The sequence below is a fragment of the Rhinichthys klamathensis genome, unplaced genomic scaffold (genome assembly GCF_029890125.1).
Source record: "Rhinichthys klamathensis goyatoka isolate OS25496 unplaced genomic scaffold, OSU_Roscu_1.1 h1tg000093l_1, whole genome shotgun sequence".
Taxonomy (NCBI): domain Eukaryota; kingdom Metazoa; phylum Chordata; class Actinopteri; order Cypriniformes; family Leuciscidae; genus Rhinichthys; species Rhinichthys klamathensis.
In genome coordinates, this window is record NW_026606632.1 from 3,914,873 (window position 1) to 3,940,000 (window position 25,128).

The 25,128-nt window shown below is 44.9% G+C and overlaps 1 protein-coding gene across 1 annotated transcript in view; it reads left to right on the forward strand.

Annotated features, from left to right (window-relative positions):
- Positions 1–25,128, forward strand: part of LOC130086066 (kalirin) — a gene marked incomplete at its 3' end in the record, with an annotated part of 206,423 nt that overhangs the window by 95,539 nt on the left and 85,756 nt on the right. Inside the window, exons 3-6 of the mRNA XM_056252176.1 lie at positions 9,682–9,796; positions 15,930–16,122; positions 16,320–16,832; positions 20,046–20,168. Coding sequence (XP_056108151.1) covers positions 9,682–9,796; positions 15,930–16,122; positions 16,320–16,832; positions 20,046–20,168 — 944 coding nt within the window. The remainder of the gene's footprint in view (positions 1–9,681; positions 9,797–15,929; positions 16,123–16,319; positions 16,833–20,045; positions 20,169–25,128) is intronic.

Sequence of the window (25,128 nt, forward strand, 5' to 3'; positions counted from 1 at the left end):
CCAGCGCGCTCCCGAGCTCTCTCCAGCCCGCCAAAGCTCGCCGGTTCGCCCGCCAGCTTCGCCGGCTTCGCTCGAGTCGCTCACTGACGGACAATGGCCGCCGCCTGCCGCCGCGTCCGTCCACGAGTCCGACGAACCCACCGAGGCGTGTTCTCTTCTGGCATCTGATAGCGAGGATTGGGCGAGCTCTGTGGACCTCCCCTCCGCTAGCGTTTCCCGCCAAACCACTGGTAAGAGAGCCGGCATTGAGACCTCTCTAAGGCCGTGGAAAGCATCGGCCTCGACTGGGAGGCGCCCGCGCAACCGCCGCGCAACAGACTGGACGGACGCTTTCTCGTAAATGATGAGGCTCCGTCAAAGTCAAGGCCCGCGCCCTTCCTCCCGGAACTACACGAGGAAGTGACTAAGTCATGGAACGCCCCCTTCTCCGCCAGGCTGCGTACCTCTGCCTCTGCTGCATTCTCCTCGGTGGATGGCGCGAAGGACAGAGGGTACCTCTCCGTTCCCCCTGTGGAACCAGCGGTAGCGTCTCATCTCTGCCCGCCCTCCGCTGGACGGCGCGCTCACACGACGCTACCATCTAAAGCCTGCCGAGTGACGTCAGCCATGCACGGACGCGCTTACACCGCCGCCGGGCAAGCAGTTTCAGCGCTGCATACTATGGCTATCCTGCAGATCTTCCAGGCCGACCTTCTCCTTAAACTGGACGAGGAAGGACCCGAAGCGATCTGCGTGGCGGACCTGAGAAGCGCTACAGACCTCGCTCTTCGCGCTGCTAAAGCCGCTGCACAGGCCATAGGACGAAATATGGCCTCTCTCACCGTGGCTGAGAGACACTTATGGCTGACGCTGTCCGAGATGACGGAGGCCGAGCGCTCTGTGTTCCTCGACGCGCCCATTTCACCAGCGGGCCTCTTCGGATCTGCCGTCAAAGATTTCCCGGACAGATTCATGGAGGTGCAGAAGACTTCGCAGGCTATGAAGCACTTCCTTCCGAAGCGCTCGAGCTCCGCTGCAGGCCGCTCAAAACAGCCGTCTGCTCGCAGCTCTCAGCCGCAACCTGCACCGCCCGCCGCCGCCGCTTCACAGCGCCGCCACGCCCGAGACCAAAGACCGCGCTCTCGCTCTGCTGGATGCCGCCCCCCTCAGCGCGGGCCCCGGCCGAGGATTGAGATCAAGGCCGAGGCCTCAAAGTCTTCCTAGCCATTCTAGGAAAGCGACGGTGTTAAGATCCCGCTGCGGCCGGATTTCCACCAAAACTTCTCGCTCGGTCAGTTCCAAGCATCGCGACTGTCCCAGTGTATTTCGCAGTGAGCCAGCCGGTGTCTCAGCCCGTTTGCCTGCGCACAAAAGCCGTTTTTACGGCTACCCAGATAAATGCAATAAAGAGTGCATTTTCTGGTGTTCCGGCCACGGCCGATGGTGTAATGAGTGTTGTAAGAATGCCCACGCCCCAGTGCCCATTCCCACACCCAGACACAGCCCGCCACGGTGCAGGGCTAGCACAAATAAAATCGACTCAGGTCGATTGTGCAAACAATGTAGTGAACGCGCCCATGTCACAATGCCCGCTTACACTGCATGCTGCGTGTCCCTTGGTTTCTGTAAAAACGAAACCAACACACATTTAGTCGGCTCTAACCGACAATGTTTTCAGTGTAGTAAATGTGCCCGCAGTCCCGCGCCCACCTTTTCTCACAGACACGCCGAATCCTACGGGATCTGCCCCGCTCACTTTTTCTGCACAATCTGCCATAGAAAAGCTGAGCGCGGCCAGGCTGCCCGCTGTGATCAGCGCGCCCCCCGCCTCAAACGCTGTAAACACGGTGTTGTGTTCCCAGTATACCAGGGCTCTCGAGCTGCTGTTTTGCCGCGGCCAGAGCCCGGATTTCATTCTGCCTCTAGCTATTCACGCGGATGCGTGGTCAAAGCTTCCCGGGGTATCAGAATGGGTGCTGAACACTATAAAGAGAGGCTATTTGCTAAAATTCGCTCGACGCCCTCGCCGTTATATGGAGCGTGTCGAAACTACGGTGAAAAACGAAGTGTCTCATCTACTTCGTGCCGAGATACATTTACATTTACATTTAGTCATTTAGCAGACGCTTTTATCCAAAGCGACTTACAACTGAGGACTAAACCAAGCGAGTCATCGTGAAGAGGCAAAAGCAATGCAAGAAGTGCTCAAAATACAAAGTTCAGACATAGCTCGGAGTAGCATAAGCCAGGCAAGCGAGGATTAAGAGGAAAGGATTATTTTTTTATTTTTTTTATTTTTTTATTTATGTTAAGTGCTCCCGGAAGAGATGAGTTTTTAGTTGTCTTTTGAATGTTGTCAGGGATTCTGCATTCCGGATGAGGGTGGGGAGATCATTCCACCAGCATGGAACCGTGAATGAGAATGTTCTGGAGAGTGATTTTGTGCCCCGCTGTGATGGTACCACGAGCCGTCGCTCATTGACCGATCGTAGGCTTCTGGTAGGGATGTAGACTTGTAGTAGTGAGTGGAAGTAGGAAGGAGCTGAACCTGTGGTCAATCTGTAAGCAAGCGTCAAAGCCTTGAACTTGATGCGAGCAGCGAGTGGTAGCCAGTGCAGAGAGATGAACAGAAGAGGGACGTGGGCCCTTTTGGGCTCGTTGAAGACAAGACGAGCTGCAGCATTCTGGATCATTTGTAGAGGTTTAGTTGCACATGATGGAAGTCCAGCCAGAAGAGCATTGCAGTAATCAAGCCTAGAAATGACCAGGGCCTGGACGAGAAGTTGTGTTGCATGCTCAGTTAGGAAAGGCCTGATCTTCCTGATGTTGTGCATAGCAAACCTGCATGATCGAGCTGTCTTTGTAATGTGGTCTGTGAAGGTCAGCTGATCATCAAAGATTACTCCAAGATTTCTGACCGACCTTGATGGGGTGATTGAGGATGACTCTAGCTGGATAGTGAAGTCGTGCTGCAGAGATGGATTGGCAGGGAGGACGAGAAGCTCAGTCTTTGCCAGGTTGAGCTGCAGGTGATGTTCCTTCATCCATGCCGAGATGTCCGCCAGACAGCATGAGATCCGTACAGCTACTGTGGGATCATCAGGTTGAAATGAGAGGTAGAGCTGGGTGTCATCAGCATAGCAATGGTAAGAGAAACCATGTGCCTGTATGATAGGTCCCAGTGATGTGGTGTAAATGGAGAAGAGGAGCGGTCCGAGAACTGACCCCTGAGGAACGCCTGTGGTCAGTTGATGTGGTTTGGATACCTCACCTCTCCATGTGACCTTGAAGGACCTACCTGTGAGATAGGACTCAAACCAGTTGAGGGAGGTTCCAGTGATGCCCAGTGATGAGAGGGCGGACAAGAGGATCTGATGATTCACAGTGTCGAAGGCAGCAGACAGATCCAGTAGAATGAGAACTGATGATTTGGAAGCAGCTTTTGCGATCCGCAGGGCTTCCGTGACTGACAGCAATGCAGTCTCAGTTGAATGTCCTTTCTTGAAGCCAGATTGGTTGACATCCAGCTGGTTGTTCAGAGACAGGAAGGATGATACTTGGTTAAAAGCAACTCGTTCAAGTGTTTTCGCAATGAATGGTAGGAGAGAGACAGGTCTGTAGTTCTCTAGAAGTGATGTGTTTAATGTTGATTTTTTAAGCAGAGGAGTTACCCGAGCCTGCTTAAATGCTGTAGGGAAAATGCCAGTGTGGAGGGATGAGTTGATAATGTGTGTGAGAGCTGGTAGAAGTGTGGGAGAGATGGCTTGTAGAAGGTGTGAGGGGATGGGGTCTAGAGGGCAGGTGGTAGGATGACTGGAGAGGAGAAGTTTAGATACTTCTTCCTCGGTTAGTGGAGTGAAGGAGGAGAGAAGGTTATTGGCTGTGGGAGAGGTTAGTCTGGGTTCCTGTGCTGAGAACTGACTGCTGATAGTTGTAGTTTTGTTAGTGAAGAAGTTAGCAAAATCATCAGCAGTTAGCGAGGAGGTGGGTGGTGGTGGAGGTGGACAGAGGAGAGAATTGAATGTCTTGAACAGTGAACGTGTGTTAGAGGCGCTGTTGATCTTGTTGTGGAAATATGAAGATTTTGCGGCGTGAACATCAACAGAGAAGGCAGAGAGCAGAGATTGATACCTACTGAGGTCAGATGTGTCTTTTGACTTGCGCCATTTCCTCTCCGCTGCCCTGAGCTTGGTCCGGTGTTCACGAAGAACCTCAGATAACCAGGGGTTAGAGGGAGTGATGCGTGCTGGCCTAGAGGAGAGAGGGCAGATATTGTCTAAAGAAGAGGTTAGGATGGAGCATAAAGTATCCGTTGCAGTATTCACATCCAGAGATGAGAAATGTGAGGGTGAGGGAAGAGAAGATGACACAGCAGAGGAAAGATGGGATGGAGAAAGTGAGCGCAGGTTTCGTCTGAAAGTAAATGGTGGGGAGGTTGGTGGAGCATGGGTAGTGAGTTGTAGATTGAAAGTAATGAGGAAATGATCTGAAACTTGGAGAGGTTTCACCAAAATGTTGTCTGTGATACAGTTGCGTGTGTAAACCAGGTCCAGTTGGTTGCCTGACTTGTGAGTACCGGTGGTGATGAGCCGTTTGAGATCGAAAGAGGCTAGGAGAGAGATGAAGTCTGTTGCATACGGCTTCGCTAGGTGAATGTTGAAATCGCCAAAGACTACAAGTGGGATGCCATCCTGAGGGAAAGAGGACAGCAACACATCCAGCTCTTCTACAAAGCTTCCCAGTTGACCTGGGGGGCGATAAATAACTACAATATGGATCTTCATGGGAGTTGTAAGTGTAATAGCATGATATTCGAAATTCGAGATAGCGAAACTACTGAGCAAAGGGGCTATATAACCTTTATCTCAGGCTCAGAGCGAAGGGGGCTTATACAGCAGATATTTTCTGGTACCGAAAAAGGATGGGGGTCTCAGACCCATTTTAGATCTGCGACAGCTGAACAGAGCGCTAGTGAAACGCCAGTTCAGAATGCTTACGACCAGGAAAATCCTCGCGCAAGTGCGCCACGGGGACTGGTTTATGTCAATAGATCTGAAAGACGCCTATTTCCAAATACAAATAGCGTCCCATCACAGGCGATTCTTGAGATTCGCTTTCGAGGGCCAGGCATATCAATACACAGTCCTGCCGTTCGGCCTGTCCCAAGCACCTCGTACATTCACGAAGTGCATGGACGCGGCGCTCGCACCCCTGAGACTTCAGGGCATGCGAGTCCTGAACTACTTGGACGATTGGCTGATTCTAGCTCGATCACGATCGGAGCTCATAGAGCACAGGGCCGCATTACTCGAGCACCTCGAGGAGCTGGGCCTCACAGTCAATTGGGCGAAGAGCTCACTGTCTCCCAGTCAGAAAATTTCCTTTCTGGGAACAGTGTTAGACTCGCTATCCATGACGGCACGCCTGTCACCAGAGCGTGGACTAAATATTCAGCGCGTCGCGAAATCCTTCCGCCACGGCTCGATAGTTCCACTCAAAAGGTTTCAGAAAATGCTGGGGCTGATGGCCTCAGCGGCCTCTGTACTCCAGTTGGGCTTGCTTCGCATGCGCCCACTGCAGATGTGGCTGAAAGCGCGGGTTCCACCCAGGGCATGGACAGCGGGTCTGTTTCGCCTCAGGGTCGACCTACAGTGTGTTTCAGCTCTGGAACCTTGGAAAATAACCGACTGGTATCAGTCAGGTGTGAGTCTGGGGACCGCTTCGAGTGTGAAGGTGGTGTCTACGGACGCCTCCACCTCGGGGTGGGGAGTGCTGCTCGAGGGCAGACCGCTAGCTGGCCTGTGGTCAGAACGGGAAAAGCTCCTTCACATAAACTGCTTGGAGATGATAGCAGTCGACAAAGCGCTACAGCGTTTTTGTCCCCAGGTAACAGGCCACCACGTCTTGGTCCGGTCGGACAACATGTCAGTGGTGGCATACATAAATCGCCAGGGCGGCGTCAGGTCACGAAACCTTCACAGGCTGACGGAACGCCTCCTGGTCTGGGCTCAGCACAACCTGCTCTCACTGAGAGCAGCGCACGTGCCTGGTCACCTGAATGTGGGACCAGACAGACTGTCCAGGAACAATGTTCCAGCAGGGGAGTGGTCGCTGCACCCGCAGACGGTCCAGCTGCTGTGGAAAACGTTCGGCAGAGCACAGGTGGACCTATTCGCGTCCCACGAAAACGCTCATTGCCCGAAGTTTTTCTCGAAAAGCAAGGACGCGCTGGCTCATGTTTGGCCCCGCTGCCCCCTATATGCTTTTCCTCCTGTCTCGCTCCTGCCTCAGGTGTTGGAACGAATCAGGGAAAACGGATGCCCAGTGCTGCTCGTAGCTCCGCTCTGGACAAACCAGACGTGGTTCCCTGCCCTGATGCAGCTGACCTGCACTGCCCCATGGCCTGTACCATTGAGGAGAGACCTCCTCTCTCAGGCGGGGGGCTCGATTTGGCACCCTCACCCGGAGCTGTGGTCCCTGCACGCATGGGCCATCAACGGGTACCCGCTAGCCTCCCAGAAGGAGTGTTAAACACGATCGCGCAGGCTAGAGCTCCGTCTACCAGCCGGCTCTACTCCTCGAAATGGTCTGTTTTCTCTGCATGGTGTCAAGCCCAGAGCTTTTCATCTGTGGAATGCGGGGTTTCGGAAGTGCTTTCCTTCCTTCAAGAGCTACTGGATAAGGGCAGGACCCCATCCACGCTCAAAGTATATGTGGCGGCCATAGCAACGTTTGCAAAACCGGTGTCTGGCCAGTCGCTGGGGAAGAACGACTTAGTCGTGCGTTTCCTTAGGGGAGCTCGGAGGCTAAACCCTCCCAGGCCCCCTTCAGTCCTGACGTGGGACCTTTCCACGGTCCTGGAGGCCATGAAAGGCGCCCCGTTCGAGCCAATCCAGCTGGTGGACATGAAACACCTGTCGTTCAAAACAGTGTTTCTCATGGCTCTCGCTTCAGTGAAGCGCATAGGGGACTTGCAGGCGCTTTCAGTAAGCGCGTCATGTATGGAGTTTGGGCCTAATGACTCGAAGGTCATTCTCAAACCTAAGCACGGGTATGTGCCGAAATCCCTCAATACACCGTTTAGGGCCCAGGTAATTTCCCTGTCCGCCCTTCCGATTCTCAATGAGGAGGAGGACGCGAGTCTCCTTTGCCCCGTCAGGGCATTAAGAGCTTATGTGTCGCGCTCGTCTGTTTTCAGACAGACTGAGCAGCTTTTCGTTTTGTTTGGCGGGCGCTCCAAGGGACTTGCCGCCTCAAAACAGAGCCTATCCAGATGGATAGTGGATGCCATTGCGCTCGCTTACACTGCAAAGGGCCTGCTGTGCCCCTTGGGTGTCAGAGCGCACTCCACGAGAGGTGTGGCCTCTTCGTGGGCATGGTCTAGCGGGGTTTCCCTGCAAGATATCTGTACGGCCGCGGGCTGGGCCTCGCCGTCTACATTTATAAAATACTATAACCTGGAGGTACCCGCCTTACAAGCTAAGCTTTTGGCGGTCTAAAAATTCAGTGCTATCTGCCCCGCTGTGCGGCCCAGATGCTGAGTTTACTGCAGCCCCATGAGTGTTGACACACGTATGGCCACCCAGATCAGGCTGAAAGCTTTCACCCTGGCTGCGCGTGTTATTGTCATATGATAAGCCCCGCTGGGTGCTATTTTATAAGGAATGACGCTTCCAGCCTCTCTTCCTCCACTCTTATGGTGATTATGCACTATATGAGCCCTGGGCTTCACCCCTGGGATTTTGGTGTTGGATCCCTGTACGCACGGCGTGTTGCATTGTGTTCCCCTAGCGTAAGCTATTACGCAGTACGAGAGATACTCTCGTAAGAGAACGTACTCAGTTACTAACGTAACCTCGGTTCTCTCTAGAGAGGGAACGAGTACTGAGTATCTTGCCGTGCTTGGAATACGCTCTGGTTCGCTTCGGCGATGAAAACCGGCTTGTACCAGCCTAACGAGCATATTTATAGAGTGAGACCACGCCCTTTCTGGCGGGACGTGACGATATGGGCGCGAGTTGCCCCCATTGGTCATTACGTCACGCAGAGTCTCTCTCGATAGGCTGCTGCATTTGCCGCAAGAGCAGCCAAAAGGCGCGCGAGCTGTCTCGCCTGTGTCTGCTTGCTGCTGCAAAGCGTTTTACATTAATAAAAAATTAAGGATAATTTTTGGCTTCCATATCTCGTGGAAAAGAGGTTTTTCCCCTAGCGTAAGCTATTACGCAGTACTCGTTCCCTCTCTAGAGAGAACCGAGGTTACGTTAGTAACCGAGTACGTTTCAGAGCTTAAATCATCCTCCTCATTGTATACAAAGCATTTTTGCAAAAGCGCGGTGTGCTCTGATTGGCCAGCGATCCAGTGCATTGTGATTGGCCCGAAACCTTAAGCATGTGATGGAAATGTCACGCCTCTTATCATATTTGGAACATCAGCTCCAAAAGCAATAATGATTGTAGAAACGAAAAACAAGCGCTACTCTATACTGCTCAAAACTTGCGTTTGAATAGTCAGTAGCAAATTCTTAAAATATGAAAACACACTTACTGTGTCTGTGAGTCATAAGCATCAGACTGTACTTGCAAAGATGAAATTGGCCCACTTTTTAGAATCAGCCTTTGTGTCTGAATGAAGCGTTTTAGGAAGGCGTGGCTGATCCTTAACTTTTACAAAGAATATCCCTTTGGGTTTGAGAGCTTTGTAACTCTGCAGATGTTATACATGCACAAACAGCTACATAAGTTGCATTAAAGAAAAAGGAAAACAAGAAATTGCATCATATGTCCCCTTTAATGGTATTGATCGGAGCATTTGACTGCAGATTATTTTGTAAATGAGGCAAAGTGTAATGGAGAGTTCGTAAAGAAACAGATGAAGCAGTCAGTTGTATTGGATCTGACAGCAGCTGCATCACAAACAGTACATGATTTTATTATGCTTTGCCTGTAAATTAAGGTTTTATATGGATAATATGTTTAAAACACTTACTCACGTGCAATAAGAAGTGGCCGTTGATACCGTTTCCTACGCAGTGACATTAGCCAATCATAACAGTGGCACATAACAGTGGCTTTACTGACAAGGCTTAAAGGAGCCGCCCCTTAAAAATGGATCATTGTAGAGAGAGTCTCAGAATGAGGGATGAAAATAACGCGTTGACATATTAACAGCTGGCTAAATTTACTGATCCAAAAATCTAAATATTGTTGAGGCACAGTGATTTGTGTGCCAGTTAATCTTGTGAGATGTGAGATGAGCCACAAATCCGTGAGTACAGTTTGCGAAACTGTGGGAGCAGATTGCAAAAACAAAAATTTCTGAATTTGTGGGTACAGATTGAAAAACCAAAGGTACGTTTTACAAATCTAAGTGCACAGATTGAAAATTAATCGGTATGGTTTACTAATCCATGGGTGTGATTTGTCAAACTGACGGAACAATTTAAGAATCTGTGAGTACTTTTTATAAACTGAGTGGATGAATTGCAAAACTCCGGCCACGGATTTGTGGGTCTTTTCTTTTCTCCTACATGTGACTTCCCAGGCTCCTTACCTTTAGGCGCTCCATAAACATACTTTACCTCTACACCTTAAAACTTAAGCTGTGATTTCCAGAAATGCTGTTTTAGTTGGATGCTCACTAGACATGCTCTGTTGTGAGTGTCATGTGTGCAAGGCTTCATGTTCTCTCTGGGTCGTTTACAGGAGGTCGTGATAAGAGAGGTGGCCCCATCCTGACCTTTCCCGCTAGGAGTAACCATGACCGAATAAAACATGAGGACCTGAGACGACTTGTAACATACCTGTCAACTGTGCCCAGGTGAGCTTTATATTAATGTGTGAATTAACAACTCAGAATAAACTAACTGTAGAGCAGACATGAGCATTATGGATGGTAATGTGTCTTTATCCTGTATAAACAGGTCTCTGCTTTACCCCCCGGGCCCAGGCTTTTCAGGGCAGACAGCCTCAGTACTAGAGTTATAAGAAATAATTTCCTGTAGCTCAAGCAGTAGAGCATGTGTAATGGAGGCCAGCTAGTAAAGTGGCTGACTGACGCTAGATGCTGCGGTCTTTAGCGTCTAGTCCTTGTTAGCGTGCCCACCTCCCATGCCGGAAACACCGGTTTGAATCCTGCTTGGAGTGGTACAAATACTTGAAGTGAGCTTTAGAGGGGTGAGTGCTAACAAGACAAGAGCTAACAAGAGCTATGTAGGTAAACCTCACTCCCCTGATCTTAAGAGGCGCACTAGTGACTTTAGCGTCCTTGTTAGCGTGCCCACCTCCTATGCCTGAAATGCCAGTTCGAATCTCGTTTGGAGTCGGTCGAGTAGGGCTGGTTGCTTTGATGCCATGACGCGGATGGGAGTGAGGTTTAGAGGGTGAGTGTAACGGAGGCCAGCTAGTAAGAGCTGTGCGAGTAAACCTCAAGAGGTAGGTCTTTAGCGTCCTTGTTAGTATATCCCATGACGGAAATGCCGGTTCAAATCCAGCTTGGAGCGGTGCCAGTAGAACCGGAGGGGTGCTTGCACTTTTATTATTATTGTTTTTTAATAAAATGTATAATTTATTATTTTAAGAGTTCTAGAAGTGTGTTAGTTGTGTGTATACTACTATTAAGGCGAGACACGGCAGGCAAAAACATCGTTTTTTTTTCACTGGTCAATTTTGAGATTTCGGGATATTTGTCTTCAAAAACATGTCTTCTTTCAGACTTGTGGTGAAAAAAAGTCTGAAATACACATTTAGGTCTTTATTTTACTACACTTTGTCTGTTTGCGTCTGTAGATTTCTCATAAATTCATCAAAAGTTGGCGTTGTAAATCATCCGTTGCTCCGCTATCGCGATCTGCACCCTGTCATCACACACACTGTTAGAAAGCTCTCTCTCTCCTGTACAATGTTGTCGGATCCAAATATGGTCATTTCCTTTTTATCAGCAACCAATCGTGAAAGTAAAATGGCGCAAATGCGCAATCTCATTGGCTGATGCTAAATCTTTAAAGCCCGTTTTCTCAAAATGACCTTTCTCTCATACTCAAAGTCCGAAATCTCCACTTCGGTAGCACCTATATACACCAAACTTTCCAGTCTTGTACCTAGTTATATTATGAAGACATTTACAGAGGGATTTGTAAATATATTATTCCTAGCCCGATTTATATAACATTTTATTCCAAAAAACATGGCAAAAATCATTTTTTTAAGGCTATTGACAGTATATTCTGATTTACAGGATAACAAAAGCAGATATCCATAAATCCCTCTGTAATTTTTTTCCCATCTAATATGTGAACACAATGAAAAAATAATTTTGAACCTGGCTTTATCCAATACTCAGATTTCATTTTTTGAAATATATGCAAATTTGTGCATATTTAATTAGACAATGCCTAATTTGCATATTTAAACATTAAATTATAGAAAACTTGTAATACATTTTTTTCTCATCTTAATGTAGTAATCAACTGGGAAAGTTTCATGGTGATATCTGCTAGTTAAAAAAATTACCCTATTCACCTGTAGTGTCTCGCCTTAAATTAAATACCCTGTTAGAGTATTTAGAATAGATAAACTGGATCCTTTGCATTAAATTGCCAGGTCTGGTATTGTGTATGTTGTCTGTGTGTGTGTGTGTGTGTGTGTGTGTGTGTGTGTGTGTACATGTTTTTCTTTCCCGGTGGAGACTTAAACCTGAATGCACACAGACTCATGGGGACCCGTGTCACTGTGGGGACCTAAATTGAGGTCCCCATGGGTACACAAGCTTATAAATCATACAGAATGAGTTTTTCGGAAAATGAAAAAATGCAGAAAGTTTTATGTGATGGACACCAGCCCTGAAACACACACACACACGTGTGTTTCAGGGCTGGTGTTATGAATACAGTTGACCTGACTGGGCCACTGATCAATCCTGTCACTGCCCTCAGATGTCAGCATCAAAGTCTGTGAGCTAAGCTGAACAAAGATGGACTTATTAAATGTTGAATTAGGAGAAAGAGAGAAAGAAACTGAAAAAAGAAAAAGGAACGGATGGAGACCCCTGTCTCTTTAAGCCTTTCCCACAAGCCATGATTCATCATCAGAGCTCATAGTGTTTTGATGTGTCGGTGCCCACAGGCATCTGAGCTTCTGTCCCCTTCAGCTGCTCTTTAACGCGAAACAGCTTTAAACTTCATGCAGATGAAATGAAAAGTGCAATGCTGGTTCACTGAGAGCTATCAGTTACCCTGTTTCATGATGTGATGTGGTTAAGTCTCTGAAATGTGTGTGTTTAGTATAGGAGGGTCTGAATGAAAGCGTTGTTCCTCCACGCTTTGTATTAACTGTGCTTTCCATTTTGTCAACCAAAAGATATCCTCGTTAGCAAGAAGAACAAGTCATCCACATCCATTATGGATGTATAAATATCACACTAGACACAGAACCCGGCCCAGTTCGATTTCCACTCGGGAGCAGTGCTTGCATCATCAGTGTCGGATCAGTCTAAAGCAGTGCAGGCTGCTGGTTTGGTGAAGAGGGGAAATCAATGTTATTGAGTCAGCGTGCAAACCTGCCTTCAGGCTATGATTCATGCCCTGTGCTTCCCGCACTGGCACATTATATAGTGTTAGCGACACGCTCTTTTGATTCTTGTCTGCCCTCGTGTTCACATTAAAATTAGTATTCTATCATCATTTACTCACTCTCATGTCATTCCAAACCTGTATGACTTGACTTTCTTCTGTGAAGTACAAAAGGAAATGTTTTGAAGAGTGTGGCTCTTTTCCATATACAATGAAAGCATAATTTCGATAGGAGCTGTGAAGCCCCAAAAGGACAGAAAGCATCATAGAAGTATTATAAATGCCATCTTGTGCTGTGCAAGTTCTGTATGAAACAAAAGGGTTTGGAACAACGGGTTTATTGGTGGCTAAACTGGATTCGAAATGAACACCAAATGTGAGTAAAAAGGGATTTTCTTGATTATAAAAAGACAGAGCTACTAGTCAATTGACTTAATATAATATTGGAAAAATAAAACGTGCCGCATCTACAATCAAATATTTTCCCACTATAATGGGTGAAAATAATATGCCAGCAGAGTCCGAGTAGTATCCGTACATAGTATTCGAAAAACAGTAGGTGAAAAATGCATGACCTACTACTTCTTAGATTCTGAAGTGTGCATTTGATGGACAATTTACTGTCCCATGAGAAGTGTTTAGAAAGAATTTATGAATGGCGGTGAAGCTACGCATGTCATGACACACATGACATGCAGATGAAAAAATAGATATCATAGAATTAAGAATTTGTTCCCCAACTTAAGGGGCTTTCGCTCCGGACGAACCTTTTCATAGTTCCTAGAAATGAAAGCTTTAGCGTAAGTTCTGCCGGGAAGACTCAATTGTTACGTCACTTATTATCTTCTCATCTATCCAATCATGTTCTAATACTTGTAGTATAAAAGATCCCCTTTCATTCCCCTCCATCCTCCCCACCACCACCAGGATGGTCCCTTCCCATACCTCTCAGAGTCCCAGGGGGTCGGCTGCGCCCCTGCCTTCGTCTTCAGGCAGGAAATGCAGAGTCCATACCCTCGGATTGCGAGCTACGGACGGGGGCTACGCCAAAGAACTTTATATCATAATATTGCTTGCTGGGCTGTTAATAAATGTATAATTGTTATGGTAGTTATTCTCCCGAGTCTTTCTGATAGAACTGGAAGTACTCGCTTTTTGGCGTGTTCGCACCGCAGGAACTGGGAATGATTTTAGTTCTAGGAACTCTTTTGGAAGAACTAATTTAGCGCCTACTCCAGAGTAGGTGAATTACTTATGTTAAGCTATTGAATTACTCAACACAAAGTCGACAGGGTAGTTCGTCCCAACGCAGGAGTAAAGTGTTAGAATTTGCGGCTGTTGTTTTTGACAAGTTTCCCACTGAGACCTTAGAATGTCAGGAAATGAGAGAAGCTTATATGTGCCATTATGTGGATCCTAATCACACAGCGTTTGTGCTGACGTTCTGTCATCTTTATTTCCCTCTTTGAGGCTTACGGAAGTCTGTTTTGTTAATTTTACCATCACTGAATCACTGGAGGGTTATTTTTATCTTCCAATCTCTGCGCGCTACCTCAAAAGCATGAGCCAAAAATAGAAGCTCTGCTGTTTCCGCTTAACATGATGAGAACAATCATCCAGGAACTCTTTAAAAAGTGCCTAAACAAATGTCCCGGTTCTGTTCCAAGCTGATATTTGCTAGAAGAGATTCTGAGTGATATCATTTATATGGAAATTCAAGAACCAAAGTGGCTTAAATGCAATAATGAGGCAAAATGTGCAGCATATTCTGGTTCGAAGGACACACACTCACCCCTCTCTCTCTCTCTCTCTCTCTCTCTCTCTCTCTCTCTCTCTCTCTCTCTCTCTCTCTCTCTCTCTCTCTCTCTCTCTCTCTCTCTCTCTCTTTGTTCTTTTCTCTGGGTCAAGTCACTCATCTAATATGAGTCAGACAGGAATACTCATCAAAAGTAGTCCACTCAAAGTATATTGTACTGTATAAGAAATGCATAGAAGAAAAAATATTTTCAACAAGTTGTCATGATCATTTTTGATCACTTCCACAGATTATGTGTGAAAGGTACAGTACCTGATGTATATGTTCCCTTACACCTTAAACCGACCCATACCACCAAACCTGTCCTAACCTTCCCCGTATCCCACCTCAATAGCAACAAAAGTGTTTTGCAATACAGCATGAACACAATAAGTGCATTGTAAGAAGATGTGAGTATATTTCAATAAATCATTTTAGCTATTTTTCGTTTTGTATATTTTATTGGTAATACTTTATAATAAGTATACAATGATAAAGTACTTACAAATAAATGGCAAACTATTTGTTTATCCATTGTTCGTATATTGTAGTCTCTACATTGTTAATATATTAATAGGCTATATAAAATAGTGAGTTATTCATTCATTGTCACTGTAATTAACGAAATTATAATTGTTTTATTACAGTAGCTCATATTTAAAGAGTTAGATAATGTTTTTTTTATGCTTTGTTAACAATTTATTAGCTCTAAATAGTTCTCACTTTAGATTAGGTCTTGGAAAATGTCATTAATTAAGTGCTTTAAACCAACCTTTATTATACATTAATTGCAATAGTATTAATAGTTCCTTAAAACATTTTTTTTAAGGAAAACTGAATTTTGATTAAACAGAAAATGAATGTCTTATGAAGGTTATTTTAAAGCACTTATTTAATGACATTTTCCCATTTTCCGTGACCCAATCTAAAGTGAGAACTATTTACTCCTAATAATTAATTAACAATTCCTTTACTATGAGCTAATTAAAAATTAATAATTGTGTTAATTACGGTGACAATAAATGAAGAACTCACTGCTTGTATGCAGCCTATTAATATATTAACAATTTAGAGACTACAGTATACTAATGAAAACAAAGCTGTGAGGGAAATTTACAGCATCTTTATATATTATAATAATATTACAACTTTATCAAAATATAGTTAATAATGCATCCAAATACCTAACTAACTATATTTATCTCTTGGAGCTGCTGCAATTTTGGTTATTTTTATATGACATTACAACATTCAACTAGTAATGTTACCAGTTGGTTTTATTATTCAGGGACTAATTACGGTAATTCTAAAATGACATCAATGATGAAGCATAATTTTTTCTTTTTTCAATAACAATAACACAACTGATTTGAACTGGTCTGCAACTGTTTTACTAGTGTTGAGTAGCTGACTACTAAGTACTAATTAGCTGACTACTTAGGTAGCACTCACAACGTCAAAGAACAATGTTTCAAACAGTATTGTTAGTATTATTATATTTAGTAGTCTAGTAAACTAATATTTACTTATTAATTGTTACACTCCTCCTGGTATGCTTCTATGAATCTCTCCTTGTCTGTCTGTTTCAGTGAGGACGTGTGTAAGAGAGGTTTCACTGTGATTATTGATATGCGCGGTTCTAAGTGGGAACTGATAAAGCCGTTACTGAAGACCCTGCAAGAAGCGTTTCCAGCTGAGATCTGCGTCGCTCTCATCATCAAACCAGACAACTTCTGGCAGAAACAGAAGACCAACTTTGGCAGTGCCAAGTTCACCTTTGAGGTAAAAATGCAATTATTGAGTAGCTGTCCAGACTCTAAAGTATCATCCCCTGCTTGTCTGCACAGGGTTTGGTGTATTGATTTAGCTGTTAAAATGTCAAACTTTATGTTTCCATGTTATAATTCATTCATGGCTCACATCCAACAAGTTACTTTCACCTTAAACTGACATGTCTGTTTCTCCCTTCTCGCTGACAGACTAGCATGGTGTCTGTGGAGGGTTTGACCAAACTAGTGGACCCGTCTCAGTTAACGGACGACTTTGAGGGATCTCTGGAATATAATCATGAGGAATGGATTGAGCTCCGGGTCGCTCTCGAGGAGTTCCTGGCCAGTGCCGTTCACCTCCTCTCCCGCCTGGAAGATCTGCAGGAGATGTTGGCTAAGAAGGAGTTCCCGGTGGACGTGGAGGGATCTCGGAGACTCATCGATGAGCACACTCAGCTGAAGAAGAAGGTGATGAAGGCTCCTGTGGAAGAGCTGGACCACGAAGGTCAAAGACTGTTGCAGTGTATCCGCTCCAGTGATGGCTTCTCAGGGAGGAACTGTATTTCTGGAAGTGCCGACTTCCAGAGTGTGGTTCCGAAGATTGCCAGTCTGCTGGATAAACTCCACAGCACCAGACAGCACCTGCACCAGATGTGGCACCTAAGAAAACTGAAGCTGGATCAGTGTTTTCAGCTCCGACTGTTTGAACAGGATGCAGAGAAGGTAAGTGAACACGGGTTTAACCTGGTGTGAATTGAGACAATTATTATGGCTGTTTATTGCATGTGTGTGTGCGTAAGCTGGAGAAATTTGGAAGATTTACTTTTGGAAAAAATACACTGATATATGCTGTTACTCTTTATTACTCTATTGCATTGGTATGCTATTACTCCAAAAGTGTTTCCAAAACTTTGGTTTATTCCACTCTTTCACAAATAGATTGCAAATATGGGTAACACTTTACAATGTTAATGCATTAGTTAACATGAACTAAATATGAGCAATATATTTTTACAGCATATTAACCTTTGTTAATGTTAGTTAAAGTGATAGTTCACCCAAAAATGAATAATTGTCATTAATTACTCATCCTCATGCCATTCCAATCCCGTAAGATTTTCTTCTAAACACAAATGCAGTTATTTTAAATGAAATGATCACTGTCTCTTAAATGACAGTCCATGCAACTATACCACTTTGACGCTTCAAAAAGTTCATAAAGAGATCATAAAAATAATTAATATGAATAGAGAGAAACCCCACATTTTCTGAAGAGATACAATCGCTTATGATGAATAGATTAAATTCAAAATTTTATGCATATTAACGTTGATCAGCGAACATAAACAGAAGCAGTGTCTTCCTGACACGCGAGAACAAACCTCATTGGTTCTTGCTGAAGCTCAAACGTGCTGCGTAACACAAGAATGAACCTCATTGGTTCTTGCTGAAGCTCAAACGTGCTGCGTAACACGAGAATGAACCTCATTGGTTCTTGCTGAAGCTCAAACGTGCTGCGTAACACAAGAATGAACCTCATTGGTTCTTGCTGAAGCTCAAACGTGCTGCGTAACACAAGAATGAACCTCATTGGTTCTTGCTGAAGCTCAAACGTGATGCGTAACACGAGAATGAACCTCATTGGTTCTTGCTGAAGCTCAAACGTGATGCGTAACACAAGAATGAACCTCATTGGTTCTTGCTGAAGCTCAAACGTGATGCGTAACACAAGAATGAACCTCATTGGTTCTTGCTGAAGCTCAAACGTGATGCGTAACACGAGAATGAACCTCATTGGTTCTTGCTGAAGCTCAAACGTGATGTGTAACACAAGAATGAACCTCATTGGTTCTTGCAGAAGCTCAAACGAGCTGTGTAACACGAGAATGAACCTCATTGGTTCTTGCTGAAGCTCAAACGTGATGTGTAACACAAGAATGAACCTCATTGGTTCTTGCAGAAGCTCAAACGAGCTGTGTAACACGAGAATGAACCTCATTGGTTCTTGCTGAAGCTCAAACGTGATGTGTAACACAAGAATGAACCTCATTGGTTCTTGCAGAAGCTCAAACGTGATGCGTAACATGAGAATGAACCTCATTGGTTCTTGCTGAAGCTCAAACGTGCTGCGTAACACGAGAATGAACCTCATTGGTTCTTGCAGAAGCTCAAACGTGCTGCGTAACACGAGAATGAACCTCATTGGTTCTTGCAGAAGCTCAAACGTGCTGCGTAACACGAGAATGAACCTCATTGGTTCTTGCTGAAGCTCAAACGACCTGCGTAACATGAGAATGAATGAACAATCAATCAGATGACAGAAGGCTTGTAGTAGATTGTGTGCAACAGGTTTTCCAGTAAAGTTTGGATCATGTTGATAATTTAGAAGCCTTAGAAATTTGTGTATCAAATAAAGTACAGGCTTTATAGGGTTAAGATTTGACTTTACACTAACTTCACCCCACTTCATGATAACAGTAAGTTTGAGATAATTGTTCAGACACAAGTTAAAGGGCCAGAGGGCCGCTCACATGGGCCCGTCTGATACTGAGTACACATAAGTGCTTTGTTCTGATGAGTTTGTTTCGTTCAGAGCGCAGGCGTTTATTTTTAGCTACTGCACACACAACCTTTCACTCGTCGCGGGTGAACATGATTGAAAATCATTTGTCTGTCATTGTGCCAGGCCTCCTTGTGTCAAAAGGCCAAGAGCAAGCAGTCATTCTGCTAATTAATACCTCTGTCCAACTTCTCTTACAACGAGCCCAGCCCTATTCGATTAAACCATCCATTTAATATAATAGGAATGCAGGCAGTCAACTAGATTATCAATTATCCTGTCTCTCAGCTCTTATCTTGATTACAAGTGCAATTCATTTGCAGTTCTAATTAAATATTTATTTAGGATAGTTATTCGGTATTGAAGGATAAATTCTTTGTCACTCAGAAAGCAGTGAAGGCCATGGTGGTGAAACATGTGGACAGAATTTTAATGACTTTTGGCATTTGCATATTTGTTTATTATTCATTATGTAGCATTTCCATCTGTTAATTAAAGCATGTTTATGAATTAATCAATGCGATACATATTTATCTAAAGCTTTGATGTGTAAAACATGTACAGTCACAACAGTATATGATTTAGCGTGGATTTCTGAACCAATTGGCCATAAAATTTGATTTGATCGTCTCATTGTTTGGACTCAATCCTGACTCCAATTAGCTTCTACAGAAGCCAGGTTAGAGATGTAGATACCTTTAAAAAAGCATTCAGAATTTGTAAATAATGTAGTCATAAAATTTGGACTGATCTTTAAAGTGAAAAAAATATTTTTTATGACTATTTTATACATCTAATATATATGGTAAATCCTAAGGGTTCACATACTTTTGTCTGCAAGTGTATGTAGCCTACAGTATATGATGTCACAGATGGGAATGGTAAACTCTGACACTGACAAAACGGCATTTATTTAAAAAAAAAATATTGCTAGACGAATGTTCCAGATAGTGTAAATCCTTTAAAAGCTCCTACAACTGATATCTGAGTTTTAGCATTTTATCAACAAGAGGATTTATCTTAATTTATGACAAAACACCAAACTTCCCAGCAAACCTCTCTGATTGTACACAATAATTCATCATTTTTTCTTACTAAACGAATAACACAAAACACTGTTAATCCAGTGATGTCTCCCTATGTTAACATGCTTATATGAATGGATATCTTATCGTCTGCTAAAACTAAACGGTTGACATTTTTACATTTGTCATTCTGTTATCTGTCCTGAGCCTGTCGTACGCTAGTCTGTGTGTTTGATTAATTATGTGTGCTGTCTGTTTAATATGTAACCCCCAACCATAGTGATGTGTAAACTTCATAAAGCAATGGTCCAGGATTACATGTAATGGCTTTCTATTGTCATCTCTCTATAGATGTTTGACTGGATCAGTCACAATAAGGAGTTGTTTCTTCAGAGCCACACAGAGATCGGTGTGAGCTACCAGCATGCTGTGGAGCTACAGACTCAGCACAACCACTTCGCCATGAACTCCATGGTACGTCATTCCATGGTGATTTCATTTGCTTGGAGAAATGTTAGGTGTTGTAGAAAGTCACTGGGTTTTGTACGAGTTGGCGATTTCATATGAATTTGTACTATCTGACATGTGTAGGTAGAACGTCACCTTGAAGGTCCATCCCTAAGCCCACCACTAAACACAACCCTATACAAATTCATACCAAAAAGTAAAATACAGTCCTTGGGAACTATCATGAGAGTGTGGTTTAGGGATAGTTCACTCAAAAATGAAAAGTATGTTATCATTTACTTACCCATAAGACTTCTGTTAATCTTTTTAATATTCCCTCATCATTTTTGTCCATCCATTAAATTTCCACACTAGAAAATGTTTCAAAAAGTTCTTTGCAAAAGTAAACCATATGATTTGAACGGTTTAATCCAAGTCTTCTGAAGAGACACAATCACTTTATAAACTGCAGCTTAAATGTGCTTGCTTGACGCACAAGAAGCAATGGGATTTTTCTCACGCGTCAAGCAAGCACGGTTGAGCTTCTGTTGAACATATTTGATGAACTCTATTGTTGTGTTTATATCGTACTCATGCATTGAATTCACATGAATGTCACTGCAAAGTCGTAATTATGAGAAGAAAACTCTGGATTCTCGAGTTTCCGAGTTGTCAGTGTGTAAACATGTCTGACACAATAGATCCAGCATATGTATTACTGGTAAATGTGTTAAAATAAGTGAAATGTTAGTCTTAGTTGTATAGGATACCTTTAGTATTTTACAATTATACTAGAATAACGGGTCAATTTACAAACAAAAACAAACCTGATGCACTTTATTTATTCATCATTTTAAAAACGTAGAGTTAATATCTATTGTTGATTTTATTTGATTTTTTTGTAGAAAAGGTACATTGTAGAAAAGGTACAAGTAATGTGAACGAACCTGACGTCATAATTACAACTTTCCATCTCGTAAATCGACTTCCCTGGAGGACTTGAATGCATATGTATGTGGATCGATCAATGTTTATATTTAAATAAAAGATTTCTAAATGAAATCTGTTCATATAAAACGATTGTTTCTCTTTAGAAGACTTGGATTAAACCGCTTTATTAATTTGGATTACTTTCACAATGTCTTTATCACATTTATAATTGGATGGACAAATATTAAAAGTATCTTCATTTGTGTTCTGAAGTTAAACAAAAATCGTATGGCTTTGGAACAAAGGTGAGTAAATTATGACAGAATTCTTCATTTTTAGGTTAAGTATCACTTAAGGGTGGTTGAGCTGGTCAACTGTTTCAAGTCAAATTGATGAGCATGGTTAACTAGCTCTACCAGTTTCCCACCAGCATAGCTAGGGTTGTCTACCACTGATTGGCTCTTCACTGCACACAGTAGGCATGTCCTGAAGCTCTTTCTTCAGATCACTGTCTCTGTAATTCCTTCAGTCTGCTCAGCCAGCCAGAATCCCTCCTACCACTTTAATCAAACTCCCAATCATCTGATCTCAGAGACACAAACACACTCACACTGTTCATTCATCCTCTTCTTCTTTATCCAAGCACGAATGTTGCTTTATGCCTCATTAGGCTTTGGTTTTAATATGAGTCCATTTGTGTTCATGGTGTCATTAGTCTAATGTGGTTAAGTGGGCTCTTTCCCCCTTCAGTTCTCTTGGTAGTTACTGTGAGAGAAAGAAGATGTATCTTGTTCAGTCATAAAGCGGTAGATTGTCACGACAATCACGGCAAGGAAGCAATATGCAAGTAACTCAGTTTATTAATAATATAGGTCAGAACAAGGAGAGACACAGGGTGTAGCGCAGGGACGTCGATGGCCAACAGAGTGAAGATGGAAGGTAGATGGTGAAGATGATGACTTGAGTGGTAATCCAGACACGGAGACGAAGACACGACCAGAATCAGGAACGAGAATCAAGGCACAAGAACGGGACGTCAACCAGAACTCAGGAACACACAACAAGAACACCAAACAACGATCTGACAAAGGAGAAGACAAAACAGTGAGTATAAATAGGTAAGTGAATGAGCTGCAGCTGGTGACAGAAAGTGAAACCAGCTGCGCGCTGATCAGCGTTGACGGGCTGACCACGCCCTCTACTCACACACCCACACACGTATAACAACAAAGACACGAGACACGAAGAACACAATGAATTCGTGAACCGTGACAGTACCCTCCCTCCTAGGAACGCCTCCTGGCGTCCCCAGACTCTCTTACCTGGTGATTGTAATCATCAATAAGAGAGTGATCCAGAATGTCTCTAGCAGGTACCCAACTTCTCTCCTCCGGACCGTAAGCTTCCCAGTCCACCAAGTACTGGACTCCGCGTCCCCTCCGTCTAGAGTCCAGAATACGATTGACCGAATAAGATGGTTCCCCATCTACGAGTCGCGGCGGTGGGGGAACCCGGGACTGGCGGATTAATGTGAGAATAAAACACAGGCTTGATTTTGGATACATGGAACACGGGATGAATTCTCCTGTACGCAGGAGGAAGTTTGAGGCGGACTGCCACCGGGCTAACGATCTTGGTGACAGCAAATGGGCCAATAAATTTGGGAGCGAGTTTATTCGAGACGGATCGGAGAGGAATGTTCTTGGTTGAAAGCCACACTTTGGAACCGACGACGTATACGGGAGGCCTCCGCCGGTGGCGATCGGCTTTGGCCTTGGTGCGTGCCCTCACTTGGAGTAGAGTCTCGCGGGCTCTAGTCCAAGTGCGGTGACACCTCTGGACGAAGGCGTGGGCGGAGGGGACCGCGACTTCGGACTCCAGACTAGGAAAAATTGGTGGCTGGTAACCTACACTACACTCAAACGGAGATAGGCCCATGGATGACACTGGTAACGTATTGTGGGCGTACTCCACCATTGACAGTTGCTGACTCCACGAAGAAGGATTCTTGGAAACCAAACATCGCAACGTTCTTTCCAAATCTTGGTTGGCTCTCTCAGTTTGACCATTGCTCTGGGGGTGAAACCCTGAGGACAGACTGACAGTCGCCCCCAGTAACTTACAAAACTCTCGCCAAAATTTGGACACAAATTGGGGTCCTCTGTCGGAAACCACGTCTATCGGGAGGCCATGTAAGCGAAAGACGTGGTTTACGACGGTCAACGCTGTCTCCTTGGCTGAGGGTAATTTGGGCAAGGGAATAAAATGGGCCGCCTTCGAGAACCGGTCCACCACGGTCAAAACGACTGTATTACCCTGGGAGGGTGGGAGGGCGGTAATAAAATCTAGCGATATATGGGACCAGGGTCTCGAAGGGACCGGCAGCGGTTGAAGTAACCCATCAGGGGGTCGATTGGAAGTCTTACCAGTGGCACAAACTGAGCAAGCCAAAACAAAACTGTGAATGTCACGAGCCATAAGTGGCCACCAGAATCGTTGCTTGACTAAAAACTTAGTACGACTGACTCCTGGATGACAAGCCACATTGGAACAATGCCCCCACTGAACGACGTCGGACCGTAATCCCTCCGGCACAAATAAGCGGTTTGGTGGACACCCGGGCGGAGGCGTTACCCCTTCTAAGGCCGTCCTGACCTTCGACTCGAGCTCCCATGTGAGTGTGGAGACAAATAGGGTCTCGGGTAAAATGCACTCGGGAGTAGACGGGCGTTCGGAACGGTCAAAAATGCGCGACAAAGAATCGGGTTTTATATTTTTGGAACCCGGGCGGAACGAGAGAGAAAAATCAAAACGACCGAAAAAAAGTGCCCACCGAGCCTGCCTGGAGTTCAATCTTTTGGCAGTTTGAATGTATTCCAGATTCTTGTGATCAGTCCAGACAATGAAAGGTATCCCCGACCCTTCCAACCAATGACGCCATTCCTCCAATGCTAGCTTGACTGCCAACAACTCTCTGTTACCAATGTCATAGTTACGTTCAGCAGGAGATAAACGATGAGACAAAAACGCGCATTGGTGCATCCTGTCGTCTAAGGGAGAACGCTGGGATAACACTGCACCTACCCCCACCTCTGACGCATCGACCTCCACCACGAACTGCCGTGAAGAATCAGGGGTAACAAGGATTGGGGCTGAAACAAAGCGGCCTTTGAGTTTGGCAAACGCAGTCTGGACTGCGTCTGACCACCTGAACGGAGTTCGGGGGGAGGTCAAGGCGGTCAGAGGCGCGGCTAGTTGGCTGAAATTGCGAATGAAACGCCGGTAAAAGTTAGCGAACCCCAGAAACCTCTGTAGGGCCTTACGGGAATCTGGACTTGGCCATTCTACCACAGCCTTAACCTTCTCAGGATCCATGCGTACTCCCTCAGACGAAACGATGTACCCTAGAAAAGGGACAGACTGTGCATGAAAAGCGCATTTCTCCGCTTTAACAAAAAGCCCATTCTCTAGCATCCTCTGAAGCACTCGTCTGACATGCTGCACATGTTCCTGGAGAGAAGAAGAAAATATCAATATGTCATCCAGGTAAACATATATGAACTGATCGACCATATCTCGCAGCACGTCATTGACCAGTGCCTGGAAAACCGCTGGGGAGTTGGACAGCCCGAACGGCATAACCAAATATTCAAAGTGCCCCCTGGGGGTGTTAAAAGCGGTTTTCCATTCATCCCCCTTCCTGATGCGGACCAAATGATAAGCAATACGTAAGTCCAACTTTGTGAAGACCGACGCTCCCTGCAACCTCTCGAAAGCTGAAGACATCAACGGCAAAGGATAAGTATTCTTTACCGTGATGCTGTTCAACCCTCGGTAATCAATACAAGGTCGCAGAGATCCGTCCTTCTTCCCCACAAAAAAGAACCCCGCCCCCGCTGGAGAAGAGGAAGGGCGGATGAATTCGGCTGCTAGAGAATCAGAAATATATTTCTCCATAGCCTGCCTTTCTGGAACAGAAAGCGAATATAACTTGCCTTTAGGCGGAGACTTACCTGGCAATAAATCTATTGCACAGTCATAGGGACGATGCGGAGGG